Genomic DNA, 27,357 nt, shown 5'->3' on the forward strand with positions numbered 1-27,357 from the left:
ACTCCATAACATCACATAGCATAGGTATCAGCTCCTCGAGGTTTCTTTCCTAAAGGATTTTGCACTTCCACAAACATTGGTGCTTCCAAAGCCCGCTTATGCTTCCCACTTGTGATGCTGTTTTGACTACATACAGATCCGCACCTCAACCCTGAAATCAGTAGGAGGATGTAGTATATACGCCACACAAAAAGAAGGCTGAACCATCAAATTGTAGAAACATTTATCAGAAACATCATTTCCACTGGGCCCCATTGCCCCAGCTCAGACAATACGGCAACCCGCACTCAAAGGCTGACTATGGGTTGAAGGTAGGCTGTTGCTGAACCACGGATCATTCCAGAAACAAGGGTTATTGTGTTGTCTGAATCCACCCTAACGGATAGTGCTTTGTTAGCCATGAACTACCACAGTGTTGGGTTGTGAACTGTGGGTTGTTCGTGATTAACAATGCATGTGTGGGGGGGGGGAGGTTATTGCAGGGGGTTCAGCCAGCACATGGTTCAGCGATAACGCACTCTCAACCTCTGTTGTGTCATCTGAACCCAACCACTGAAATAAAACAGTCTATAAAAATATTACAGCTTAAGAAACCTGAAGACATGCAAATATATATGCATCTTCCATCGGTGTCTGTGAGAAACCAAGCCACTAGAGTATACGAAGATATAAAGATGCACACTCTATTGGTTTTGATGGTACTTGTGGTAAGAAAGCAATGCTGGCAGAGACCACGGAACAAAAGGTATCTCTGAAGAGACTTGTGAGGATCAACCTGGCAGTCTGAGTATAGCATCAAAACAACCATTTTTCAAAGAAAAACAAGGAGCAGTGCTCAGTCCTTGGGTAGTTTAAGCTCTCAGGCCTCCGTGTACTGATTCTCACCTTTAAAATTAAACCTAAACCCTTTAATAATAATATACTGAGGAGGAGCTGCTACAAGACTGTTTGCATGTTATTGTGCAATAAATCATATATGCACACACCAACTCAGAAAACCTGCAGAGATACTAACAGACTGTGATTTGAGCAGAAGGGGAAGAGAGTGTTTAAAAATAACCTGGGAGAGCCATTTTCCTAAAAATAAAAAAAAAATGCAAAATTGCCAAAGCAAAACACAACTGGATCATGAAGCAATTAACCTTTCCTCTAAAACTTTTGCTAGGACTAAAAATTGCAAATTTGTGTGTCTTGCTCACAAAATAATTGACTCCCAAAGTCACTTGGGTACTTCAGGCTAGTATGTGTGTCCCAATTTCCAGCAGGAATGTCAGTTTCAGAATGCCCTGGGTTGCTTTATGTTCGCTAGTTGCTTTTCCTTGCACCTATTCTGAATAACGGGTGCTAGGTGGAGAGGTTAAAAACCAACTTGTCAACTCAGCTTTCTGCAAGCTGATGTCAATCTATCTTTTAAAAAATGGATTTGAAAAGCAGCAGCGTTTCAGTAACAATAGCACTCAATTTGTAGGAAAAAGAAGTTCTCCATTAGTTTAGTACTGCAGCTTCAGGGGAAATTTGACAGGGGTCCCTTGTGGAAGAGAAACAGGCAGCCCCATATGTGGAGTACAGGGCCTGGATCCTAACTAGCTGCTGAACCTCCTTAGCGGAGCATCACAAGGGAACTTTCTCGGCAACAGCCAACCATCCTTGGAGCCAGCTGCATTGCCCTAGCTTCTCCTCCAACCTCCTTCCGTTCTGATACTTTCCAACATCTACTTGGTCTTTTTTCCAGCCTCCTCCCAAGTTTGTTTCATGGGCCAAAGGCCATTTCCAGAGCGTTCCAACTGAACACAGTATTTCACACAGATTTCTGCTGGTGGTCCACCTTCCACCAAGACGCAGCAGGGGTGTCCAAGACACTGTAAGGAAAAAATACCAGCCAGTCGCTTCTCCAAAGGTTGTACGAAACACATATTTGGTCATTGTTTGTGAATCCCTCACTTCAAAAGCCACCAGATAGAGGAGTTCCTCAGAGAAGAAGCGACATCATGGCCTCTGCAGCCTTCTAAAAATACTTGGATGCTTTCGCTGAAAGTGGCATAGTTTCTTTCACCCACAAAGGTTGCCTGAAATCCACAGAGATGAAAAATACACTGTTTGTTCCAAGCCAATTCTTTGCTGGATGATAACCAGTCCATCTTCTCCTTGGCATTCGCCAACCAGAACTCAAACTTGGCGAGAGTTCTTCTGCTTCAGGCAGGCTTAAACTCCACTCACGCTCATGTTGATTATTTCGATGAATGTGTTTTCAATACAGCGGCACAGATGGACGTTGGGGTCCGTGCTGCCGACATCTCCTGCACTGTTCTTAAAAGCTGGCAGTTTTGGAAGTCTTGCCCATTCATACGGCTTCTCTTTCAGTTGCTGGAGACCTACGGATAAACCAAGGCCAAACACAATGGAAAGAGCAGTAAAGGTTAAAGACGGAACTAGGAACGCTTTTGTGCTTTGGGGCAGTAAGAGATGGGGGCAGCAGCTCGGCGGAAGAATGTATGATCGATAGCCAGAAAAGCCGCAGATTCAGCTCCTGTTAGAAATGGTTCGGCCGTTGATAGACGGGACTTTTTCTAGTGGCAGCACTGGAAAAGAGTAAGCAAAGGACGAGCAAAGGGTCTCCAGATGTGGTAAGACTTCAACTCTCGACACTTCTCCCCATCAGTGATGCTGGGAGGAGCTTTTGGGAGTTGAAATGCAGAACACAGGGAAATTAATTTCTTCCCATGCTTGCTGTCAACAACACTGGGACAGATGGAGGTGCTTTGGACTGGCCGGCGGGTTTTGCTTACCGGGCAGCACAAAAATGTAATCAGTCAACCAAGCATCTGACTTGGTAGGAAGATGAGTTTTGTAAGAAAGATGCTGAACTGGGCAATGCAAATGCTGCAACAGAAAAGCGGAATGTAGCCGTTTTGGGTTGCAATCGTGGTCAATCGCCCAGAGCGCTTTGGCTGCCAGACATGATGGAAATGCAAGAAATGAAATGAAAACAACATGAAATTCTATTGTACTGTGTGTAAATCATTAAAATTAACGAGAGTTGCATCATTTCTCATATTTTGAATAACGTACTGTGCTTCTGTTGGCTGTGGGTAAGAGCAACCTTGCCCCTGACCACCAAATCTTACTTTGATGCTTTAGATTTTAGGTATGCATATACATCTAAGTGTATCTTTGCCACTGTGAGCCCAGGAACCTGAGCAGCATTCAAACGCAGCAGTGAAATCCATAGGAAGCAAGATTCTCTGGCTAATACCATGTTCTTTTTTCTGTTTGTTTTTTCCATGCTCCTTCTCACAACATACATGCAAAGATCACCGGGGAAATGCTGTATTTTACGGTGTTTAAATGAAATTTGGATGTTGTATGATACTGATGTGTTGCAGTCACCTTCGAAGGGTGGAAATCAGGAAAATAGGGTGGGAAATAAAGTACCATGGATCTCAGTGAATCATATTTTTCTTAGGTCGACAGGTAACAGAACCTGCTCACCCTTGCCCAAATTTCACTGTGTCTAAGAGCACACAGTGTTATCTTTGATTTATACCACCATTGCTTCCTAAATCTGCATAAAATTTATCTAGTGCTGTAAGCCGCCCCGAGGCTTCGGCGAATGGGGCGGCATAAAAATGTTTTAATAAATAAATAAATAAATAAATATAAATAAATAAAAGAAGCCCAAAGACACGCCAACGCAGCAACATCGTGGGTCAAGGTTAGTACAGGTAAGAGCCTTTTGCTGGTGGAATGCTGGTAACAGAAGAGCGAGAGATGGATTTGAAATAGCAAATGAGCTTGGCAGATCCCCTAGTCTCTGCCAGGAGCTGGTGCTGCCAGGGCAGGACTTTGGGGCAGGTGTCCAGGGCCCAGCTTGGCAGAATGAGCAAGAGGGACCCCATCTGCAGCAGAGAATTATGCTGTGTTGCAGTTATATGAAATAATACAGACTGTCAAGAAAGCAGCCCCCACAGCTGCTCTGAAGATGCCTAAGCCCAGAGCCTAAAAGCGACCAACAGTGTAATGTCTCCAGGTCTCAGCCGTGCCAGAGGAAGACGCCGGCACGTTCCCGCAGAAGTCAGAGCAAAGAGCCCCTGAGAACTGGCAGCCAGACACCCACAGAAGACTCCCTCTCCACCAGCTCCCACGTAATCACAGCAGAAGACAGGATCATGACGAACTCTGAAGACGTCCCCGCTTCCTCCTACACGCCCGAGACAGGTACTTACGTGTAATGACAGGGTCGAAATCCCGGGTCTCTGTGGCGACGTCGGAGGCACAGACTTGCCCGATCTGGATGAGCAGGGAGATGATGTCCTCGTACAGCGGAGGGAAGGCTTGGCAGAAGGATACCAGGCAGGGCAGGGTGGGCATGAAGAAGGCGTAGCGCTTGGCCTCGGTCAGCACTGGGGAGGCAACGGCAGTCCGTGAAAGGAACCGCACAGGGATTTTAACCGCAAGCTCTACGCTGCATTCTTCGTACGTGCGACAGTTTTCCCGCGGGGCTCCTCGTGCGCCTAACCATCCGACAAGGAAACATGTCTGCGCTCCCCTATTTTTGGAAGGGGTCCTTGGGTGAGCATGTTGAGAGAATCAAGCGTTTTGTGGAAATCCTCTGTACATGCTTGGGCATGCTGCCTGGGGGACGATGGAAGAGGTAGGCCTTTCCGTGGTCTAAACCCACATAGAGCTAGTGTGGTGTAGTGGTTAAGAGCGTGGGACTGGGACTCAGACAACCTGGGTCGGCCATGGAGCCCACTGGGTGATTCTGGGCCACTCACAGACTCTCAGCCCAGCCTACCTCACAGGGTTGTTGTTGTGGGGATAAGATGGAGGAGGAGAATCATGTAAGCTGCCTTGAGTCCTTTGAGGAAAAAGGCAGGATATAAATCGAAAAATAAAATAAAATAAATAAATAAACAGAAGTGTGCCTTAAGTCTCTGTTAAGTCACAAGATTTGTTATCATGAGTCCCCATGAGAGCACCTCCTGGGAGAATGCAGGAGAGAAGAAACCAGAGCCGCTGCTCCTAGCTCTTCGCCCCCTGCCTGCTGCAGCCTGGTTACAGGAAGGCCGTGTGTGAGAATTTCTTTTCTGACTGCAACCCCCAGCCCCCAGAGGGCCACCAAGTCCCACTTACCAGTCAGCAGCGTCCCCATGACGTTGATAGCCAAACGGGCCACACTGAGTGACTTTGGAAGCGCATACTGAATGCACAGATGGGAAAGCAGCTGGATAGCAAAAATCTGGAATGTGAGGGACAAAAGAAAGGAAGAGAAATAAAACTCAGATGCAAAAACAGCATTGGCAAATTATTGTTCCTAAATTGTGTTTTAGTTAAAGCTATTCCCAGGGATGGGTTTATTCCAGACTAAAATTCCAGAGGGGCTGTGGCACAATTAGGTGGCATACAGATGTTTTAAAGAAATAGGGAGGGAGGAGACAGGGGGGGTTTCCTATGACCTTCAAGTGACCTGGAGGGTGGCAGGGGAGGAAGGAGACGCCCGCTGCCACTCGCTGTACCTGCTTCTCCAATTCGGGCTGGGCAATCAGCTCAGGAATGAAGTCCAGGCAGATGTGCATAGAGGGGATGCCGGCCACCGTCAGAGGGAGCAGCTCACACGGATAGCCCTGTCGAAGCAGAAGGGAGCCGCGGATGAAGGGGGCGGCCACCTGGGCTCGTCTCAGGCCCCAGGGAGGCGCACGGACCTACGCTCGCCGCACCCCGGCCCCACACTGGGTCCCACACGGCCACTCACTCTCCCGACCCCATCCCCTCCAGAACGGGGCCCAAGGCGTCCCCACCCCACGGGGGCGAGCGCAGCCGAGCTTGGACGACGCTGCGAAACGCTTCCAGGGGCAACACGTGGTTCGACCCCAGCCTGCCCCGCTCAACCCGCGGCCACGCTGCCGAGCCGTCAGCCCGCGGCCGCGGAGGCCCCGCCCACCGACCTGGAAGTGGACCAGCTTGGCGATGTTGGGGTCGGCGATGAACATCTGGTGCAGCAGGCAGCAGATGAGGCACTGCACCTCGCGCAGGTTGCACAGCAGGCTGTCCTCCTCCTCCTCGCCGCTCCCCCGCTCCTCCTCGTCCTCCTCCTGGGTCAGGTCTCTTCGCCAGGGACTAGAACCCTGTGCGCTCCTCAGCGGCCTGTCAGAGGGGCCGCCCTGGCACTTCTCCTCTTCCACCGGCAAACAGATTTCAAGCAGGATCTGGATGGCAGCGCTATCCTGGGGGGGGGGTGTCAGTGGAGGGGAGGCCGAACACGGTTTCTTTTAATTACCCTTGAAAACCTGGAGCCGCACTGTCTGAAGGACCAGCACCCCGTGTGAGCATGTCGGCTGGGGACAGTGGGCCCTGCTCCCCAGCTCCCCAGAGCGGGGCCTTTTCAGCAGTGGCCCCCAAATGGGGAAATGCCGTCCCTAGTGGGGTCCACCCGGCACCTGCTCTGTGGACTCTGCGGCTGCTCCCGCCTGGAGCACAAGCCCGCGCCACTACCTGGGCAGCCAGCAGCGCGTTCTTCAGCTCCTCCCGCGTCACGTCCACGGCCTCCAGGCCCATCACGCTGTTCTGGGAGGGGCGGATGTCTTGGTCGGCGGTCTCCTTGAGGTGGGCGCTCAGGTAGGCTTTGGATGCAAGGAGGTACCCGTTCAGCATGTGCAGGGTGATGTCCATCAGAGGGGGACACCTGAGGTGAGGGAAGAGGGAGCAGAGCTGGTCACACCGAGCTGGGAAGAGCTGAATTCTGAACTGTGCATCAAGCCAGTGAAGCGGCCAACCAGGGCCCGTATCCTCTGTCTGCAACCTGCCCATATCCTATTAGCTATCCTGCTGTGTCCTGAAATTTCAGCGGGCATTGCTCACGCCTTCACAAATAGATCTCAGGACCCTATGGGCTAGACACTTTAAAATTTAAAGAATAAATTAAGCAAAGCAAGTGCAAAAGCAGAAAATCCAGGCCAAAGACCACTGTCGACATATTTTTCCTGTAAGAACTGTGGCATGTACACAGGCTGGATCACCTTTGGGAGCGAGTGACTGAGGCCACGACTAGGAAAGGTTCCCAGAGAAAAGGCCGCTTTACCTATGGACTCTCGGGTCGCATCTCAACACTGTGAGAGGGTCGATCATCAAGTCCTTCTGGGTGTACTTTTGCTGCCTCGTCATCTTGACCGACGGCTGCAAGGCGTTCGCTGTCATCACCCACAACCTGAAGAAAGGCAGAGCTGAGAGGCCCAGTCCTGTTCCCTGGAGGTCCCCAAACCAATTAGCAGCCAAGTCCATTCTGGCAAACAAACCAAGGGGCAGGGCAGGACCTGCTGGAGTCTCCACTCATGCTTAACGAATAATTATACATTACAAAGCGACTCGTCTCCCAAGACTCAATAACCCACACTCAGGGGTTGAGTACAGGTTGCTGTTGAAACAGGGGTTAGTGTGCTGTCGGAAGCCAGCTGTATGCACAAGCTATGTACGAGGAGAAACCATGATTTGGGTTGTGGGTTGTGAATGATGGGCTGCTCACCATGTTTTATTATCTAGGGGTGAACTCAAGACAACTTGGCTTCAACTACCAGCAGTTCAATGCCAGTCCTGTGCTGTCCGAGCCTGGTCAGAATGTGACTAGTCAGAAGCCTAGAATGTGGCTTGTTCACCATCGACAACCCAGTGTTCATAATCCAACAAAAAGCAGAGACCCCTTCTGTGGGTGGCTTGTGGCTGACAAGCCATGATTTGGCAGAGTTGGCGGGGTTCAGATCATACAGCAACCCGCAATAACGACCAAGGGTTCAAGTGACAGGCCACACTCAACCCCGAGCCACGTGGAGCTGCTGACACAGAGGCCCAGCAAGGCCCCAGAAAAGGGCAGCTCCATACCTTCGAGGCATGACTGTGTTCAGGGTCATCCAAAGCCGATTGACCATCTGAAGGACCCGACGAGGGACCCCAGGGTAGAGCAGCTGGTTCATGTTGGACGCCAGAGCCTCTGCAAAAGGGATCAGCTCTCCAGCCGAGAGGCACGTCAAATGCTCCAGGACCTGCAGCACCTTAGTGTGGCTTCCCTGCAGTGCGGAAAATGCTAGGGATTTAAAAAAAACAAAACGAAACAAAGATGGTGTTCCAATTCATTCAAAGAAGTCGGTTAGACAGAGCAAGGGGTGGAAGCCAGTGGCCATCTAGATGTTGCTGGACTACCGCTTCCACCGTCCCCAGCCTTTCATCATGACTGGTGCTGATGGGAGGTGGAGTTCGACGACATCTTGAGGACAACCAGTTCATCGGCTCCAGTGCAGAGGATCCACCCCTTCCTTTGCCTCCATCCCCAAGAAATTCAACCGATGCCGAGTTTCTTATTGGGCAAGTGCCAGGCTAGAGCCTCGGTCCCTGTCTTCCTTAAGCTTTTGGAAAACCCATTTTCCAGGCATTACCAACACTGACTCCTTGCTCACAACAAATGGTGTTTTAAAACAGAGTCAGAGCAGGAATTGCGAGATTTAAAGCATGCCTTCTACCCTCGTGCAGCACACACGGGTCTCCTCTCCATCCCATCCTCACAACAACCCTGTGAGGATGCTCAGGCTAAGGATCCGGGACTGGCCCAGAGACGCCCACTGAACCAGAGTGGCGTGGCCAAACAGGGATGAGGACTCCCTGGCCGCCGGACCACTTGTGTGCCGTTTTCTTTCCCTTTCTGGCACCCTGTTTCGTGGCGGTCGCCCTGTGTGGGTGATTATTCATTTTATTTTGATTCTGTGCAGCACCCCAGGCACTCTGGGCTGTGTGGGGGTTAATAAACGGTCCCAGTGCCCTTGCCAAGGGGAAGGACGTCCTATTTATTTATATTATTTTATGTAAAATATTTATATCCTGCCCTATATGCAAAAGCGTCTCAGGGCGGCTTTCAAAACTCAAAACAAACAACCCAACGATTATCAATCATGAAAAATGGGCACGAAGCCAACAAAAACATTTCACAAATGAAAACAGAATCAAAACGGAATCGAAAGCAAAAACAGGAGGAAACTCAAAATGTGGCTGTGAATCGTTAAAACCAGATTAAAATTCCTGACCTTTAAAATGGGGGGCAGAGGAGGAGGTTTTCCCCGGCGCCGAAAAGAAGATCAGGTCGGCGCCAGGCGAGCCTCCCTGGGGAGGCGACCCTACCCTCTCGGAGCTGCTCGGGAGAGTGCTTCTTGGCCGCGCTGGTGAGCAGCATCCGGCGCAGCAAGGCGTCCGTGCCCGTGATGTGCTCCTCGCAGATCCAGTCGTCCACGATGCAAAGGTGAGGGTAGTTCGTGGCCAGGAGGCGCAGAAGTGAGGAATGCAAGCCTTCGAGGGGTCAAGAGAGATTTCCCGTTATGAGCAAATGAATTTGGATCTGCTGGTTACTCATTACGCAAAGCTACGCCGTGCCCGGCGAGAGGGGCGCTCAGGACAGCGAGCGACAGAATCTTCGAGGGCCGTGGAAGTTGAACACACAATATTTTATATTGTATGTTTGTATTTTATTCTAATGTTTACATTTTTAATTTATTTATTGTTGTAAGCCGCCCCGAGGCTTTGGCGAATGGGGCGGCATAAAAATGTTTTAATAAATAAATAAATAACAAGAGGTGGATGGGAAACGAGCAAAATAGAAACACTGGCGCACAGTAAAAGCACCAGCAGCGTGGTAGACGCACTGAGGGAGGGGCCCACGGAGGACGTCTCGCCCCAGGGCCTTCCCAGACTGGGAGTTTTGCTCCCAGGGCGTCCTGCACCAGGAGGATTCTGCTCCAAACTGGAGCACTTCTTTTCCAAACGGCGACACACGCTCCCGGAACGTACCACCCAGTTCCTGCTGCAGTCCTTGTGCCTGTCGGATGAGGTGCTTGATTGGGATCTGGTCCATCAGTGCAGAGGAGTAAGACTTGGGCTTTCTCTGCATGGCAGCTGAATGAGAGAGAGAAGAAAGGTGAGCTGAAAACTGACCAGAGCTGCCCTCAGTCCCACGACGACTGCATTACCCGGGAGAGGAAATTTCGGTCCTCGAGTCCAATCCCCGCTCGAGGCCGATTACAGCGTCCCTGGCAGGGGGCTGCCCTGCCCCTGCTTGAGGACCTCCTGCAAAGAGGGGCACACTGCCTTCCAAGGCAGCTGGCTCCACTGTCTAGCTCCTCCGACCCTTAGGAGGTTTTCCTGGCATTCACCCAAAACACGCCTTCCTGCAACGTAATCCCATCACGGCAGGTCCTGCTGCCTTGGATGGTGATAAGCAGCCGGCAGCCCTCTTCCGTGCCGTGTCCCCTCGGGCGCCAGAGAAGTGCCCCTGTACCTCCCCCGTCCTTCTCTCCTCAAGGCCAAGCAGTTCTTCAGTCTTCCCCCACGGGACCTAGATTCTAGTCTGCGCTTCGGTGCAAGCGCACTTCTTCAATTATTATTTGCCGCCTCGAGCTTGATAAAAATGGAGAGCTGGTGCGACCAAGCGGCCAGAGTGTTGGCCTGCAGGAGACCCCGCTCCGTGCCCCCGCTCGGCCATGAAGCGCGCCGGCAGGGCGGACTCTCAGGCTAACCTAGGGCCGTTGTGAGGATAAACTGCCGGAAGAGGAGGACGACGATCTAAGCCAGTTTGGGGGAAAGGGGCAGGAAAAAATGCTGGGATCTAAATGCCCTAAATGAATTTTTAAAACAACAAGGCGCACCCTTTTGCTCAAGGCACGGTCTGACTCACCGAGAGTTTTCGAGCTGGCCAAAATGGCCTCTTCGTAGGACAGAACATAATACAGGACCAGAAGTTGGGCCGTGATTCCGTAGCGCAGCTTCGGACGGGCACTCTCTCCTCCCTACCGATCACAAAGAGAAAGATGCGGAAGAGAGCCCAAGACAAGCATGGGAAGGCGTCTCTTCGCCAGGCCAGGAGAACGGCCCCGTGTATTCCGGCACTGCCTCCCTGGACCAGTGGCTGCTCTCCAAAGTCACTGGAGAGAACAGCACTTTTCCTGTCTCCTGCTAGCTGCTTTTTTTTTTTAATTGGAGATCAAAGTGGGGGTCCTCTACATACAGGGCATCTGCTCTGCCACTAGGTAGTGCCACAATATACTCAATGTGGCAACAGAAGCAGAAGAGGCGGAGAGCAGAGAAGCAGCTGTTAGCTTTCCAGTGAAACTGGCAGGCCTGTGTCATGAACGTCGTCTCTTCCCATCATGCCTAGGGATGGCCTGTGTCGTCTTCCTGCCCAAGACGAGTAACTATGATTAGGCGTAGGGCAAGGTAGGGAAATGTGACACGGGGCTGTTTTTTATCGCTGGTTTGGTACTCAGTTTAATATTTACTTCTAGCCAGAGAGATGGGGGAAAAGAAAGCGGGGAGAAGGCAGAGAGACAGCAAGAATTAGGAGCAAGCCTCATGCCACAAGTTGACAATAAAAGTGGGGTGAAAATGACGGCTCGATCCCAACCTATTAAGCAGAGGGATGGGTTAAAAAGCCCACCAACCGATCCGGCATGAAATACACACACAAACATGCCTAGCATGTTTATATATGTACAAATACCACCAGTTGCACACACAGGATCGCCGCCCCCCCGCCGCCCCCAGCACAGACTCATACCCCAGTTAGTCCTTCAAACACGGTCAGGATTTCCTGCTCGGTGATGGGTTGATTCGTGGCTTCGGGGTTGGATTTCGAGGCGGGCGTCAGGATGGAGTTGATGTAGACATCGATGAGCGGGAGCAGCTGCGGGTGGAGAGGGGTGGAGGTCTGGCACAGCTGCCTGTAAATCCAGTCCTTCGCGGGAAAACGGGAGGAAAGGGAGGAGGTCACATCCTGCGCCAACGGGCTGGAGCCATCACCCTGCGCGCACCTGAGCGGAAAAAGGGCCCGCGGCTCGTGGGCCGGCCGGACCGACGCACAGCCAGCAACGCCCGGCTTCCACCAGCAGCTGAGCTGCACGGCGGCCCGGGATTTCTACCCTTCGGGACACCAGCGAAGGCTTTGCGTGCAACGGCTGAGGGCCTGGTTACCTGAAGGAGCGTCTCCTTGCCTATGTGCCCGCCCACCCCTTCAGATCTGGGGCAGAGGCCCTTCTCTGGGTGCCCTCCCCGAAGGAGATCAGGAGGGTGGCTACCCAGGGAAGGGCCTTCTCTGTGGTGGCACCCCGACTGTGGAATTCGCTCCCCAGAAAGGTTCTCCTGGCACTGGCACTTTCTTCTTTTCAGCGCCAGGCTAAAACCCTTTTAGTCTCCCAGTGTTTTAAGATTTGATTGTTTTAATTGGGGTTTTATTGTTGGTTGGAAATGTTAAGATGCTGTGTTTCGTTTTCTTTTATATTGTCTTATTGTTAAACCTCCCCAAGAGCACGGAAAGGGATGGTCTAGGAAAGTTTAAACAAACTCCTTCCCGCTGCCCCACGCAGAGTTAAACTGTCCATCTTGTAGGGTCGCAGCAGGAATGCATTTCCCTCAAACTGACCCTCTTGCAGGGGGCACTGTGCTCACCTCAAAAGGGGGCTCACCACCCCTTCTCTTGAGTGGGGCCTCGGCCTCTGCCCTCAAGTCCTGTCTTTCTACACAGGCTGGGTGCAACTCAGGCAGGAGGCAATCCCAGCTGGATCAGGAGATGCTGGGATCGCACTGGCAACCTTCTATATGCAAGGCAAGGGCTCAGCCAATCAGGTACAGTCCCTCCCCAGGGAGCAGAGGAAACAGACACAGGCGTGAGCGTGTTGGCCCCCCCTCACTCTGCACCATCCACCCCCGCCTTCTCCAAGCTCTGGCTGGACTGAAACTCCCAGCAACCCTGGACAGTACAGCCAATGAGGAGGAGTCCCGAAAGGTGGGCACCCAAAGTCTGCTAGGGAAAGGCAACCTACACGGACTGGCAGCCGCTCTCCAGGTTTCCAGACAGGGGAGTCTTTCCCAGCCCAACCTGGGGAGATGGCAGGGGCTGAACCTGCAGCCTTCGACGGGGCAAGCAGGCGCACGGCCTTTGAATGGCAGGCCGGCCTTCCCTCCTAGGGCAACATCTGGCAGTGGCGGCCAGAGCAACCCACCTTGATGGAAACCTTGTGCTTGGTGAAGGATCGGCTCCGAAGAAGTTGGTAGATGCAGTGGATGGGCAGGAACCCCGTGATGTTGGCACTCAGGTTGCCTGTCACGGCCACGCGGACGGCGTGAGCCGTGACCACCTAGGACAGAGAGTCGTTAATCTGGCGACGCTTTGGAAAAAGAGCAGCCCATCAGCAAGAGCAGCTTGGTGTTGGGTGCAAGTGGAACTGCCTCGTTCTGCATGATGCCTCGTGCAGACACTTTTAAAAGTGTCCTCCTTCAGTCTTCTTGGGGCTAAACATACCCAGTTCCTTTGCCTTTCTCTGTAGGACTTCGTTTCAAGCCCCTGATCATCTTTGTCTCCCTTCTCCAATTTATCTAAATCTTTCTTAAAATGGGGTGCCCAGAACCGGACACAGTATGGGAGATGAGTCTAAAGAGGGGATTTTTTGGTCCCTACAACTTACAAACTACACTTGATTTGCTGCAAGCTAAAATACTTTCCCAGCACCATATTACAACATAGATTTCTGTCCTGGACCAAGAAAAAAACATAGGCCCCACACGGTGCCACCCCACACACCAGAACGACAAAAGTAGCGCAGAAGGAAGGTGTCTTGTGAGTAGGAAAGGTGGCACAAAAGGGGAGAGACAGTGGGTTGAACCAGGGCCAAGTCCACTTGGATCGGTAGCACTTAATCATCAGCAGCTAAGGACCTCTGATTTCAATGAGTCTGCTCTGGACCGAACTCAGTTCTGATCCAACCCGCTGGCTAGAAGCAGGAAGAAAGGAGAGGTGTGAGAAATTTGAAATGGTTCCCAGGAGGGGGGCAGCTTCAGAGAAAGCAGCGTAGAATGCAGACTCCGAAGCACCCAGGTTTGGGCCTCCAGCAGCGACAAACCCGGATCGTGGCCACGAGCAGAGCGGGCTCAGGGGCGCCGACAAATTACCTGTTCCGTGAAAATCTCCTGCGTGAAGATGGTCTTCATGCGACTCAAAGAACTAGGCTTAATGACAATCTGAAAGGAAGGTTGACAGGCGCTTAATGGGCGTTTGCTTCTTGCTACGGAGCAGGTTCCATCTCACGATCCACAGAGCAGGTTCTTATGAGCTGGGCAGATTGAGGGCCAAAGTATGCGTGTTTTGACTGAAAAACAGTCTGACAACTCAGGACCTTTTTTCTGTTTGAACAGAGGTCGGGTTGTACTCAGCCTCTCGGGAAATTTTGATTCAGAGCCTGAACACGAATACCTATTTCTGCAACATGTGGTCTTTGAAATCTTTCCCAGAAGGTTGCTCTATTTGCTTATTGCCACCAAAATACCAAGGCAACTTGTGGCAGCTTAAAGATGAATGGATTTATTCTGGCATATATTTTTGTGGACTAGCGCCTTACGCAGAGGCATGGAGCATTGTGGAGAATTCCAGGTTTCTCATGTACTATGCAAAATAACCCGAAACTTTCCATAAATCGGGCAGAGCGTGCCAGCTTGCCCAGAAACCGCTATCGAATCTTTTGCCAGGACATGTCAGAGACAGAACCTTCAAGTTCTGTGTCCAGGGCAGGGACTCAATGCCCAAACTGGGTGGGCTGTACTAGAAACTGGACAAGGGGGCTATTATAGTCCAAAACAAGCTTTCACATCATTCAGAAGCCAAAATAGTCTCCTGGCACCGTGCCAGATACATTACAGAAAACCTCATCTTGTATTATTTGTCGTTATTTGTTTTTCGGCGCCCGGCGAAGACCTTTTTATTTAAGCGGCATTTTAATTGTTAATATTATTGGATTTTATCTGGCCAGGGCGGCTTATTTTATATTAGTATTTTTGCATTTTAACTTAATGTTTGTATTTTTTAATTTAATGTTATAATTATTTTTTGACTTAACGGTGTAAGCCGCCCCGAGGCTTCGGCGAATGGGGCGGCATAAAAATGTTTTAATAGATAATAAATAAATATTAGTTAGACCCAACATCAGGGGGAATGGGCTTCAAACTGTCTTCAAGGAATTATATTCCTTAGATCAGGACTGCTTTGGCTGTAAGAAGCTAAACTGTTTGCTGCACTGAAGCATTATGTCCCTCACCAACCAAATCAGGAAGAGACAGCCAACTTGGGGACATAGATGGGAGGGGATACCCCTCTATGGGATCCATAGGTTATTAGCATGGGCCACACAATAGCTGCTATACCTGAAGCAGGGCCTCCTCTGTGGTGGCGCCCAGATTATGGAATGCGCTCCCCGGAGAGGTGCGCCCAGCACCGAGTTTATATTCTTTTCAGTGCCGGGTTAAAACCTTTTTATTTAATTGCTATTTTAAAAACTAGTATTTTATCATTGAACAGTTGCCGTCTTCATTTTCTGTTTTTTGCCTTTATGTAATCTTTTATTGAATTTGTTATTTATAAAGATCATTTTATTGTATTTTAATTGTATGTATTCTGAGCCATCCTGAGATGCCAAGGCATGTGGTGACGGCATACAGAAGTTGTTATTTTTTATATCTGCAATCCTGTTCATAGAAATCTGGACTCATCCGAATACCCAACGTTTTAACTCACAAGAAACAGGTGCCTACCTTCATGCCCAGAGTCGAGCAGACCAGGTCAATGATTGCACTGAGCTGGTTGCTATGGAAATACATAGCAACGAGTAACAGCATCTCTCCAAAGGAAGCGGACACTCCAGACGTGCTGTCGGAAGAGAAGACAAGAGGATAAGAGAGAGTTTGGGAACCCTGGAAGCAGCCTTCTCCGGATCCATCTTAAGCCATCTGTTTGCGGCTGCCCCCCAGGATGGAATTTCTCCGACAGGAGTTTTTCCAGGGACTGAAGCTGGGACCATCTGCTTGGAATCGGGGGCTCTGCCGCCGAGCCACGGTCCCTCCCACAGATCTTCTGATGCCAACGCTCAAAAGGGAAGGTGGGGAGACGAGGGAGCTGCCCTGATGTCCCAGGGACAAGCAAGGGGAAGCGCACGCTCTCACCTTTCGAAATAAGCCTCTTCTTTGATCATCCAGCTCAGCCACATCACCATCAGCTGCTCCTGCTCTGGTGTGCTGAAAAGAGACCCGCGTTAGAGCGGTGGGCCAGGAGACTGCAGAGAACAGCCTTCGAGCACCCTGGCGTTTGTATTGTTAAAAAGACAGGAGGGCCCTGCACAATGCACAATGCCCCTTTGTCGCCTCCCCTTTGTGTGACAGAGCAAACTAAGATGCCTCTGTTAACCACCGTTCCCCATCGCCCCCAAAATGAGAAGCTACAAATGCCAGTGCAGCCTAGTAATTAGAGTGCTGGAACTGGAACTTGGGAGACAGGGCTTGAGTCCCCACTTAGCGCTAAAGCTCCCTGGGTGACTTTGGACCAGGCCCTGACTCTGCCTAGCCTACCTCACAGGACTGTTGTCCTAACCTACCACACAGGGTTGTGGTGAGGTTAAAAAATGGAGAAGCCACTTGGGATCCTTACAAGAAGGAAAAAGGTGGGATATAAATGTAACCATAGATAGATCCATGAGCAGGTGTCTTCAGAACAAACCAGGATAGGATGCCATGGTTTGAAGCTGCAGTAATGCCATCTAAGCTTGTTCCAAAGTCACTGAACACAGCTTCCCAATCTGAACAAGGAGCTCTTTGTTCATTCCCACTGGGAAGGAAGAGGCAGAGACTGTGCGCCACATTAGATCGTTCAACCAGTCAGTGTCCGTCAACAGATTGACTCAACAGACCTCACGTTAAAAAAGGATGCATCTTTTTAAGCGCAGAAGTAAACTCCGAGATGAAATATCGCTCTTCTCAATGGCAGAAAACCCACTCATTTAAATATATGCTAATTCAGGGTCATCTCCCCGCTCATTCCTGCTGAAGATGCTTATTGATGGAGGAAATTATTATGGCATCCACAGGTCCTGCGGTCTCACAATGGGAAGCCCAGGTGGGACCGGCATCGCTCCGCAATAAAGCTTAGTTCGTGAATGGCCTTTCTGCCCTCGCCTTGCTTTTCCGGAAGAAAAGGCCCGTTCCAGTGGGGATATAAGGGTACCTGACAAGCGTGGAGAAGGCCAGCAGCATGCAGAAGGAAAGCGAAACGAAGCGGACGCCGGCTGGCGTGGCAGGGGGCCGGCTGGTCATGAGCTGCAGGAGCTGCTCGGCTTCCTCGTCGGTCGGCCTGGACACCAACAAGACACAAGGGAATCCATCTTCTGACAGGGAGAGGCCACATTTTTCCTTGATGGGGGGAAGCGCCCCTGATCAGCCACAACTTCCAGGCGCAAGGTTGACAACTCAATGTGTCCGTGGCCCGGACGGATCGTGCGAGTGTGAACATTTTGTGCCACGGTCCACACAGGCAGAAGGGACAGAGGAACGTGGAAAAGGCCAGCCTAGGTGCCTTGCCTGGAAGTGCACAGGCAGGGTGTGAAAGCAAGGGCTCTCTCCACCCATGTTCCTGAGCACCTGGCATTCAGAGGCACGGGGTTTCTAATACTGGAAGCCACGTCTAGCTATCAGGATGAGCAACCTTCTCCTCCGCCATTTTTGGTGGCCCTCATAATGTCTTGCGGTAGCAAAATATAGGCAAGCCACCGTGGAGCCTGGTTTGACCGAGAAGGGTGTAGAAAGGCTTCAAATAGACGAACGGAGGACTCCGGTTCACAAGCGGGGACGGCGAGGCCCGACAAAGGAGGCCGAAAGGCACTTACTTCAGGCCTGCGATCCCCATCAAGGCGCAATAGAGGCGGAGGAGGGCGCTGGCTTCGACCACGTGTTCCTCCTTCAGCCCCGAGTACACCGAGACGTTGGGCTCCATGTCCGCCTCCGCTTCCTCCCGGATGTGCATGCTGCGGACGGTGGGAAGGATTCCCATCAGCTCCAGAAGCAGCTGCCGCCTCATCTGCCAAAGCACGGAGCCCAGGTTCTCCCTCTTCCTCTGTGCAGGGGAAAGGCGGGAAGGGAAGCGGGAGCGTGGGCACCTGGTTCTTGTGCCCACGCTCCGAACAGAGCAGAGGGTTGCACGTTCCACGCCGCTTCCACGTCAAGGTCCTTTCCTTTTACAGCACAATTGTGCCACGGACCTCTCGCGTATAAAACAAGTATCTTCTCTGGTTGAAGGGCCACCACGCAAAAATATATTTCTATTACTGCAGGCAATTCGCTCACTACAGCCCGTCATGCACCGTTTTCATTCACTGCATCATCAACGATGCCGACCCTCTGCATGTTCAGACAGAGATTATACAACGTCCAGCATTCTGGCTGGGGAAGGCCAGGAGTTGCAGTGCTCCTCTCTCGCAGTGCGCCTGGGATTGGTACCTAAAGAGCTACCCCGAGCTTACGGTAGGCTGCAGACCGTGCTCAAGCATGACCTCTGCCCCAAGCAAACTAGGCTTCAGGTGGCCGATTCGTTTTTCTTGTGTATGGATTATGTTTGCATACCACCCAAGAGCTAAAGATTTTGTTCACTGTCTTCTCTTTGCACCAGCAGAAGTCCGTCTTTAGGGACGTTTTGACTCCCACCTTCCAGCATCAAGCCAAAACCACACTTCTGGCATGTGAGGCACGGATCTTTGTGTTAAAGCAAAAGAAGCGTGGCTACCGCAAATCACGATTAAACTTTAGACCCATGTGGGGCCTACGTAGCTTTTAGTATTCCAGAGGCATTCACACATGCCCACATTCAAAATAAGACAACACCCTTTTTCTCCCGAGTGTAAACCGTTTAAAACACCGACTATACCTTTTCATGTTATGTACAGAGAGATAAGTATTTAAGGAGCCACTCAACAAACTGGCCCAGTTGGGACATTATAAGCCACCCCAATTGCTGCTTTTCATGGTAGAAAGATGGGGTACAAATCAAATCATCTGTCAGTGTTGCTAAACCTCAGGATTCCTGCCATCCCTCCAGAGATGGGAAGCTTTCTCTTGCACTGTTTAATTCCCCGTGGTTGACATTACAATTCTCACAGCCTGTGCTGCTTGAGAACTGTGCTTCAAGGGAAAAAATGCCGACGTTGACGTGTGGATTGCGTTCTCGCTTTCCTTAAACCACATTTAACACAAACCACCATTCTCAAAGCCAGATGAAGCCATCCTGGGTGCCGGTTTTGGGTGGCAAGACGGGGTACCGCCCCAATAAGCATGCAAACAAGTAATTGCTATGAGCAGAGCACGGATGCTTGGAGTTCTGCTCGCCACTTCTTGGCCACACGGGAAGCGCCTTCTGTCCCACTGAACCACAGCGCCCCGTTCCTGCCATCCTGCCTCTTCCCAGACTGCCTGTCGGACACTCTCACCTGCTGCCCGTTCCGGATAAAGGTCCCAAACCAAGTCCGGACCTTGGCATTGGTCCCGAGCAACAAGCCACTCACGAAGCACACCAGGTCGCTGACGCCATCCTCCAAAGCCTCGCTCTTGGTGTGATCCAAGGTCAGAGCCACCCCAAGCCCAGGCAGATGGCACTCTTCCACCTGGTCCATGAGGGAGGAGAAGAGAAAGGAAATGCAGCTGCTCGTTTACGAGAGCTCCGGAGGGGTATGGCACCCCCACAGGCCTGCACGGGAGGGGCTGCAGACGGCTGAGCTCCCCCACACAGAGGCCGCCTCCTTCTGTGCAGACCTTTGTTCTATTCCGGAGCCCTGTGACAGCCGGAACCCCACCGGATCAGACTGGAGGGCCAGCTAGATGCCCTCGGGAAGCCCCAAGGAAGACATGAGGGCAGAGGAGACTCTCCTGCCATTGGGTTCAGCAACTGGCACACAAATACTGGAGGTAAGAAGTAGCCTGGAGGACTAGCAGCTGTTCACAGCCCCGTCCTCCACAATCATGGCTGATGCTCTTTTAACGGAGCCCGAGTCAGACTTCTGTATGGGCTGCACCCTTTCCTCCAGCTTCGCAGAAATAAGTCAAGCAACGTCCAGCTGCGATTACTAATACTACTACTCTAATAGTAGTATTTTATTTTATTTATTTTATTCTACTGTATATATTTTAATGGTTATTGTTTTAATTTATTGTGTATTTTATTCTATGTTGTGAGCCGCCCCGAGGCTTCGGCAAGGGGCGGCATAGAAATGTTTTAATAAATAAATAAAATAGATAGATAGATACATCCCAGAAGCAGAAGCAGGCCTTCCCAGCAGCCAGCATCTCCCCCACCTTGCAACGGGCAGCCTCGAGACCTACCACCATGCCCCGGACTCGCAGCGCCTGCGAAGGGTTCATCTTGCAAAGCTGGCGAAGGGCCTCTGTCCTGCGGCGGCCTCCAAAGCTTTCCTCGTCTTGCCGCTCGCCGTTCTTGATCAAGCCCCTGCACACTAGGAATCAGCCAGAAATCGGGGAAGGGGACGAGGGGAGTTCATCCATCATCGGTAATTTGTTCCCACCACTGAGAGAGAATCCTGCTTCTTCACACACCTGTTTCTTTCTAAACTTTATTATGCCGCAGCAGAGTTTTCCACCAGTCAGTTTTTATCTTTAAATGCTTCAGTAAGAATATAGCCTCTCCCAACAAAATGATACCATCATGACTCCCAAATGAGAAAGGGGCTTGCTTCTGCTGCTCTCATCCTACATTCGTGTCAGAGTAAGCACCATGCTATTGCAGAAAAAAATAATGTATTTCGAAGTAAAAATCTGGGCTGTTCCAGATTAAAAATCCTAACATGGAATGCTAAATTGGACTAGAAGGCCTGACAGAAAGCATGGCCCATAGGCAGCCAAACGACAAACTAACAGAACCATTTTACCGATTTTAAAAACACTCCCACTCCAACTTAAAATCAGAATCCCACCAAGGCTAAACCAGATTAGATTGTGAACCATGTTCTTTAGAACTCCCTTACCCACAAGACTCTTTTACCTTAGACTGCTTTCTCCCCAACCCCCTTCATCTTTTTTTCTAAACTTGCACAGTACTTCTCCCCTGGAAGCCTGCAGACCCTCCCCTTTGATGAGCAGGGAGCTGTGATTTGCCCAGGCCGGGATCCACGCTCAGAAAATGAGTTAAATACAAGCAGCGCTGCAAGGTACCTTCGTTAAAGCTGTCTGGCACATTAGCCACCAGGAGGCAGAGGAACCAAGCCCCGTTCTTCACGTGCAGCAGTGCTTCCGCAACGTCCACAATCGGTAACAGCGAAGGAAGCTCTGAAGGGAAAGGATGCTAAGGTAGTAACAGCCCGCAAGACGAAGACTCCGTATCTCAAGAATGCTGTTCGCCTGCCTGTCCAGAGAGACTGTCCGGTCTGGTTCCTGGTTTTCGAGGGCGCTTGGGCAAGACAGATGGGGTGAGTGCCGCCCTCAGGGGGTCGGCCTCCTTATTCCCACTCTCAGCAGCTGCTCTTTTTCCTCCGCATCTTTCCCTCCGTGGCTGTCAGTCGCGTGTGAGGAAGTCTGCCAGGGCATGTCCTGTGCTTCCCACCACTGCCAGTGCCTTGAAAGAGCAAGAGACAGGAGGGCGAGCGGCTTGCGGGGACAAAGAGGAGCAGCAAGCCCAGGAAGCGCTTGCTAAGAGGCTCTTGGCAAAGGCCTGGCCACTCTGTCTTGACGCCACCCTGGCTGCCAGGGGGAGGCTTCCTCCCAGGGGACCACAACTGGGGTGGAAAGGGCGGCTCAATCCCTGCTCTGACGACATTGTTTATCGGCCTCCACCCCTGATGCAAACGACATTCGGTTCCAGGAAGGTGGGAGAGAAAGCAAAGATAGGAGAAAGGCCCTGTCTAGAAAGGAAGTGCAAGGGGCCCCTTCTATCGGCCCCCACCATCTTTGGCCTGTCCTCCAACGGACACGGGAAACACCCACTTGTTTGGGTCACTGGATGACGAACAGGGAGATAGTATTCTTCATTATTTTCTTCCTGGAACAAACTCCAGGTTGTTTACACCGCCTTTCTGCTCTAAATTTAATCCTCGGAGCAACCACATGGTGGTTTCTTATGCAGGTTTAGGCAGGGAAAAAGTCGTGTAACTCCTAGCATGCCCCAGCCAGTCATGGGTTATCTGAGGCATTCTAGGGATTGTAGGACCTGTTCTTCTATCTGAACTGGTATTGCGCTGTACCTTGAACTGCTGTGATCCAACACCCCACTTCCACAGAAATCCAAGACTTTATTCTACAGTAAAAACAAGCCTACCATTTGCCTCACAGTAAGCCTTGGGAACAACGTTAGGTTCCTAATATTCACGGGGAACAACATGAATCTGGGATACCATGAGATTCATCTGTGCTTATGTGAAATCACACAAGCCTGGAACAAGAACAGATGGTGCTTGTGCTTGAGGAGCAAATGAAGAGACAAACTCTGAAGAACACAGACCTGCCTGCAAGATGCAGAGGACATCAGCAGCTTCTTCCAAGTAGACAGGGCTCTCAAACAACTCCGGAGACTTGAAAAAAAATTCGCCATTGGAGTCTGACACCTGCAATGAGAAACTGTCTTGAGTGGGCATTTTAAACATCACTAACAAACGAACAAGAGAACAGCTGGCTTTTTTTCGCAGGCCTAAAAAGAGACGACCACAGGTAGTAGTGATTGATACAGCGTCCTCCTGGAATTTGGCAAACTCGCTTTTAAAGCCAGCCAAATTGGTGGCAGTCGTTACACCTCAAAGGAGTGGATCCCAAAGCTTAATTTGGTGCTGTATGAAAAAGTACTTCCTTTGATCTGTCCTTAATCCCCCCCATAAGCAGCTTCATGGAACGATCCCACTGGATTCCGGCATTATGAAGAATAGATGAAAAAAGTTCCTTTTTCACTTTCTCTACAACATGTGTAGGAGCAAGGGGGAACTAGATCAAATTGAGCCTGAACTTGCCTTGAAGTACAAATGACAAAGCGGATGCACAAAACATCCTCTCTCTGCTCACCCACCAATTTTTCAGTTTAAACATCCCGCATGTAGTAACCTTTCCTCACACAGCTGCCCCAGCAGCTCGGTCATTTCAGTTGCCCTTCGCTGTCAATTTCTGAACGATACAATACCCTTTTCTAAATTCAGTGACCAGAACTGTACACAATATTCTAAATGTGGCTGCACCATATATTCGTGTCAAGGAAGCATGATATAGGCAGTTTTATTTTCAATTCCTTTCTCATCATGCCTAACATGGAGTGTGTCTTTTTCACACCAGCTGCAAGCTAGACGAACTTTTCCGTGCTCCAAACCCCCAGAACTCTTTTTCTTGCCGGCTCAGATCTCATCAGCCTTTTTGCCTCATTACATATATAACTTCAAAACACTAGAACACTTCTCCAGTCCTTGAGATGCATTTGACTTCAGCTCCCATCATTCCCTGCCAACATGACAAATATTGGGGTTGGGGAAGGCTGCATTAGGGAGCTCTTTTACAAATGAAGTGGAGCCCGGGGGGGGGGGGGGAACCCACTCACCTTGTTCATGATTGCCAGCAATTCACTAAGCACCAAACGCAGCCGGCGAGGGGAATCGCTGTGTTCAAACTCCAGTGTCAGGCCGTGCTGCAGCTGGGACACCAAGATACTCTCACTGGTACCACCGCCAATTTTGTGCCTGAAGAGAGGATGAAAGCAGGCTGTGAGAACATGTCTTACCTGCAAGCTAAAACAGGTTGTGACCAGGTTGTGGAAGGTCACCCAAGCAGAATCCAACCAAGATGGTCAGCCTGGTACATAACAGGTTGCGTGAAACACAAGAAGTAATCCAAAAAGGTTAACGCAATACAGTAAAACTATTATCCAGCAGCTGCAATAAAAGACAGCAATGCAATTTGAAGTTATAATTTCAGTTATGAAGGCACACTGAAAAGTTATTTTAAAAGCCTTCATAAAAAGACACATCCTAAGGGGAACATGCCAAGGTTCACTCTTGTTTGATGACTGGGCTCTTCAACATGGTACCCACCAGGTTCCAATCCTCTCTTGGTTTTTATTTCATTTCTTACAATGTTTTCTTTTAATTAAAAATATTCTGATGGCCCTGATGGCTGAAGATGCAAGGAGCTGTAGTCCAAGGCACCAAACTGGAAAGGGTGACCTATACTGAGTACAGTTTGTCTCCCGAGAAGTTTTTTTGTTTTCCTTTTTTATTCAAGATTTTGAATGTTCTTCGAGCGACTTCTGTCAACATGCACAGGGAAGCAGGCTAGCAAAGATCCGTGTGGGCTCTTTGCAGTGCTGATTAATGCGTTTGAACGTGGCTTACCTAAGCTGTTGCTCTTTGTTGGCATCCTGCTCCAATGCGTGGAAGTCCACAGAAAGCAAGGCCACAATGGAGTTGACAGCCTCTACTCCCGAAAGCAGGCGGAGGATCAGCTTTTTGTCCTGAGCCCAGCTTTGGCTCTGGTCAGCGGGTGCACACAAGGCCATCCGGACCAAGCAAGGTAGCAACAGCCGGAGCTCCGGGTCACTTAGCGCTGCTAAACGGACGACATCCACCTTCTGCATGGCTTCAAAAGCATAAGGGCTCACAAACTGAAGCGTCGCACAGTCTGCCATTTTGTGAGGCACCTCAGAAACCAGAACAACAGAAGGAGCCGGAAGTCAACGGAATGGCTGCTGGGTCAGTGCTGCACAGACAGGAAGGCGGCGATCCAAAATTCCATAGAAGTGGCTACAGCAACAAGTGCGCAGTTAGCCATCGGGATTAGGGGCTTTTCGCAGCTTGAGCTTTCCCATGAAGAAACCTGATGCAATGAGCATATTAAAAAAAGAAAGCAACACGTGTATATGAGCACAGACTGCAGCTCAACTTGTGGATAAACCAAGTTAAGATCACAGCCATACACTCTGTAACCACTAAGGAATATTAGAGAATAAACACGTGACATGAATAAGGCACCTAACCTAAGAAATCTTGACAAAAGAAGAAGCAAGCAAGCGCTCCAGCTACTCCAGAACTTCCTCCTCAGAAGGAGTCCGCCACATGACCCTCAATGCTCCTGTCCATAGCCCATTCATGCAGAGGGTTCCCAGTCTCAGTCCTATGAAACTAGCCATTTTAACCTTCCATGAAATCCATCTCTCTTGCGCACATAGATATTTTTCTTCTAAGTGGCAGCCTTTTTACACTGTAGTTTCTCCAACGGGGGTGCAAAGGGCTGCCCCAATCCCACTGACAGGGGCAGCGGAAGAAGGCAAGAAAAGAAGGCAAAGACTGGGAGAAACAGAACGCCGCCGTGGTTCGAAGTGCCGCACCAGAACGAGCGAGAACCAGCTTCAAATACCCACCGAACCATGGACCCCACCGGGCGACCTCGGCCCAGTCGCGCTCCCTCAGCCTGGCCCACCTCGCAGGGCTGTTGTAAGGATAAAGCGGTGTGGGACTGACTCACATTTGCCCCGCGCTCTTTGCACGCGAAGGATGTCACATGCAAACCGATATAAACGGAGGTGGGGGGAGGAACAGCAAGGAAGCGCGGCGGGAGGGAAGGGGCCGCCACCCTCCGAAGGACCCAGGCGTCCGAGTCGCACTGCCCTCGCTCCCATGCGGAAGCAACCGGAATTCGGGGCCTCCCCGACCCCTTCGTGGGACGGGCGGGAAAACGGCCGCCCGCCCAACGCGCCGCGCCGCGCCGCGGAATTTCTCCACACACCGAGCCGGACACACACAAACCCCGTCAAGAAGCACACTTCCGGCGGGGGACGTCACTTCCGCCCATGTGACACAGCGAGGCGCCGGGGTAAGCTTCCGGTGAGGGAAGCGATGCCGGCAAGGCCCCGCCCCTCTGAGGGCGGAAGTGGCTTCCTCCGCGCTCTGACCCACTTCCGCCCGGACATGGGCGGTACGCAAGGCGATGGCCAACCTTCCGTTACTATATTCACGCCCGTTATCATTGCTATCCGTTCTCAAGCTTATTTTCCCCGCCCTTTTCTTCACTTATTGAACAAAACGAAATTCCAAGGCGCTTCTGCCCAGTGCAACCACAGTAGTTTTCCCAAAGTGCATCAAAAGACGATTAAAGACTGGGAGCAGAGTGCAGCTTGTCATTAGAAATTGCAAGTCATTTTCTTTCTAGTAAGAAAATTGAATACGTTGGATCAAGAAATCGCATCAATGCAGTGTCACCGGTTCGGGGAGCTGAGGTCTCTCCCAAGCTAACCTTTTCCTCCTTGTCGTTCAAGACATCCAGAAGGCAGCAGGTTAAGGTTGGAGAGCTGGGTTGGTCCAAAGGACCAGCTCTGCCTCTGAAACGCCATACGTGACTTTGGACCAGTAAGTATCCTACCTCACTGGTGTTGATCAAAGGAGATTTATGCAGCTTGGGCTCCCTGTAGGTTGCTAGAATATAGACGTAATACAATAAAGAATTCCACACCAAGAATATCTGTGTTTTTCAAGGCCTGTTGGAAAAGGGTTTTTTCCCCTCCTTTCTTTCTAAACAAAAAGACATCACAACAATGATGGAAGGCTTCATGAATCATTTATTTCATTTGATTTTTTTTTTAATTATAAACCATTTTTTTCATGTCCTCGATCACAATTTGTACAACCCCCGTGTTTATGGCATTCTGCAACAATAAGGTTTGTTCCTTTTTATTCTCTGTTTATAGTGTTAAATAAAGCGAGAGAGAATGAATTGGGCCATCCAATGTTGCTGTTGCGTACAAACTTAAGAACTCTGCTCCCCCACCATTAAAGTGACCCTGCTTTTTCTTATTTTTTTTAACCTTTATGAAACTGACATAGCCAGTCGTGACGCCGCACCTTCGAAACCCAAGGCGGCATTTTCCATCAAGATTCTCTGCTCCCGTTTATTTGGAAATTCTACTACTATACACTAAAACTTTCCTGAAAGTGTGCCCCTGAGGATGATGAGAATGAGAATTTTTCTTTCAATGGAATGTTTACCCTTTTAAAAATAGGTGCAATAAAGGAATATTCTACATGTGATTCAGGGTCCTTGTTTAATTTTTGACTGAAATAATTTTCAAGGTGTAACATCTTAGAATCATAGAAGAGTAGGAAGGGGCCTCTAAGGCCATCAAGTCCAACTCCCTGCTCACTGCAGGACCACACATTAAACCATCCCGCTCAGATGGTTCTCCAACTAACCCCTGAATCCCTCCAGTGTGGGTGCACCCACAACCTTCCTAGGTCATTGGCTCCACTGTCTGTCACCTTGAGAAACCACGTCAAGGCAGCTAACAGCATAATTTATTTTTATTTTCGATTTTATTTTCCGATTTATATCCTGCCTTTTTCCAACAAAGGGCTCAAGGCAGCTGACATCATTCTCCTCCTCCATCTTATCCCCACAACAACAGCCCTGTGAGGTAGGTTGGGCTGAGAGTCTGTGACTGGCCCAAAGTCACCCAGTTGGCTCCATGGCTGAGCGGGGACTCAAACCCACGTCGTCTGAGTC

The 27,357-nt window shown here is 50.4% G+C and overlaps 1 protein-coding gene across 3 annotated transcripts; it reads right to left on the bottom strand.

The window, feature by feature from the left end:
* Positions 1-206: 206 nt before the first annotated feature.
* INTS2 (integrator complex subunit 2) lies at positions 207-25,574 on the bottom strand. 3 transcript variants are annotated; one of them, XM_044430166.1, is made up of 25 exons: positions 25,223-25,574; positions 24,198-24,678; positions 23,408-23,546; positions 22,334-22,436; positions 21,052-21,165; positions 20,206-20,336; positions 19,317-19,490; positions 17,724-17,950; positions 17,066-17,191; positions 16,012-16,083; positions 15,604-15,718; positions 13,972-14,040; positions 13,026-13,160; positions 11,585-11,710; positions 10,706-10,817; positions 9,823-9,927; positions 9,160-9,324; positions 7,873-8,074; positions 7,079-7,204; positions 6,493-6,682; positions 5,946-6,224; positions 5,517-5,624; positions 5,134-5,239; positions 4,224-4,400; positions 207-2,372 (listed from the first exon to the last, which is right to left on the bottom strand). In XM_044430166.1, exons 2-25 carry the CDS (start codon positions 24,488-24,490, stop codon positions 2,203-2,205), a joined length of 3,564 nt encoding a protein of 1,187 aa, XP_044286101.1. In that variant the 5' UTR covers positions 24,491-24,678; positions 25,223-25,574; the 3' UTR covers positions 207-2,202. The 3 variants fall into 3 exon arrangements, with proteins under 3 accessions (XP_044286101.1, XP_044286100.1, XP_044286099.1); XM_044430165.1 differs by having other exon boundaries at positions 11,585-11,761; positions 25,327-25,573; XM_044430164.1 differs by having other exon boundaries at positions 11,585-11,761; positions 25,223-25,573.
* Between the last annotated feature and the right edge of the window lie 1,783 nt (positions 25,575-27,357).

This window comes from Varanus komodoensis, unplaced genomic scaffold (genome assembly GCF_004798865.1).
Source record: "Varanus komodoensis strain SLA01 unplaced genomic scaffold, ASM479886v1 scaffold20_1, whole genome shotgun sequence".
NCBI classification, from domain to species: Eukaryota; Metazoa; Chordata; class Lepidosauria; order Squamata; family Varanidae; genus Varanus; species Varanus komodoensis.

Bases quoted from the DNA above. Each gene is read 5' to 3' on its own strand.
- INTS2 (XM_044430165.1), bottom strand. From the start codon at position 24,490: ATGGCAGACTGTGCGACGCTTCAGTTTGTGAGCCCTTATGCTTTTGAA. The intron at 17,192-17,723 runs GTAAGTGCCTTT...GTTGGTGTCCAG, and splicing joins ATGGGGATCGCAGGCCTGAA to GCCGACCGACGAGGAAGCCG. The intron at 8,075-9,159 runs GTAGGGTCGCCT...TTAAATCCCTAG, and splicing joins TCCCGAGCAGCTCCGAGAGG to CATTTTCCGCACTGCAGGGA.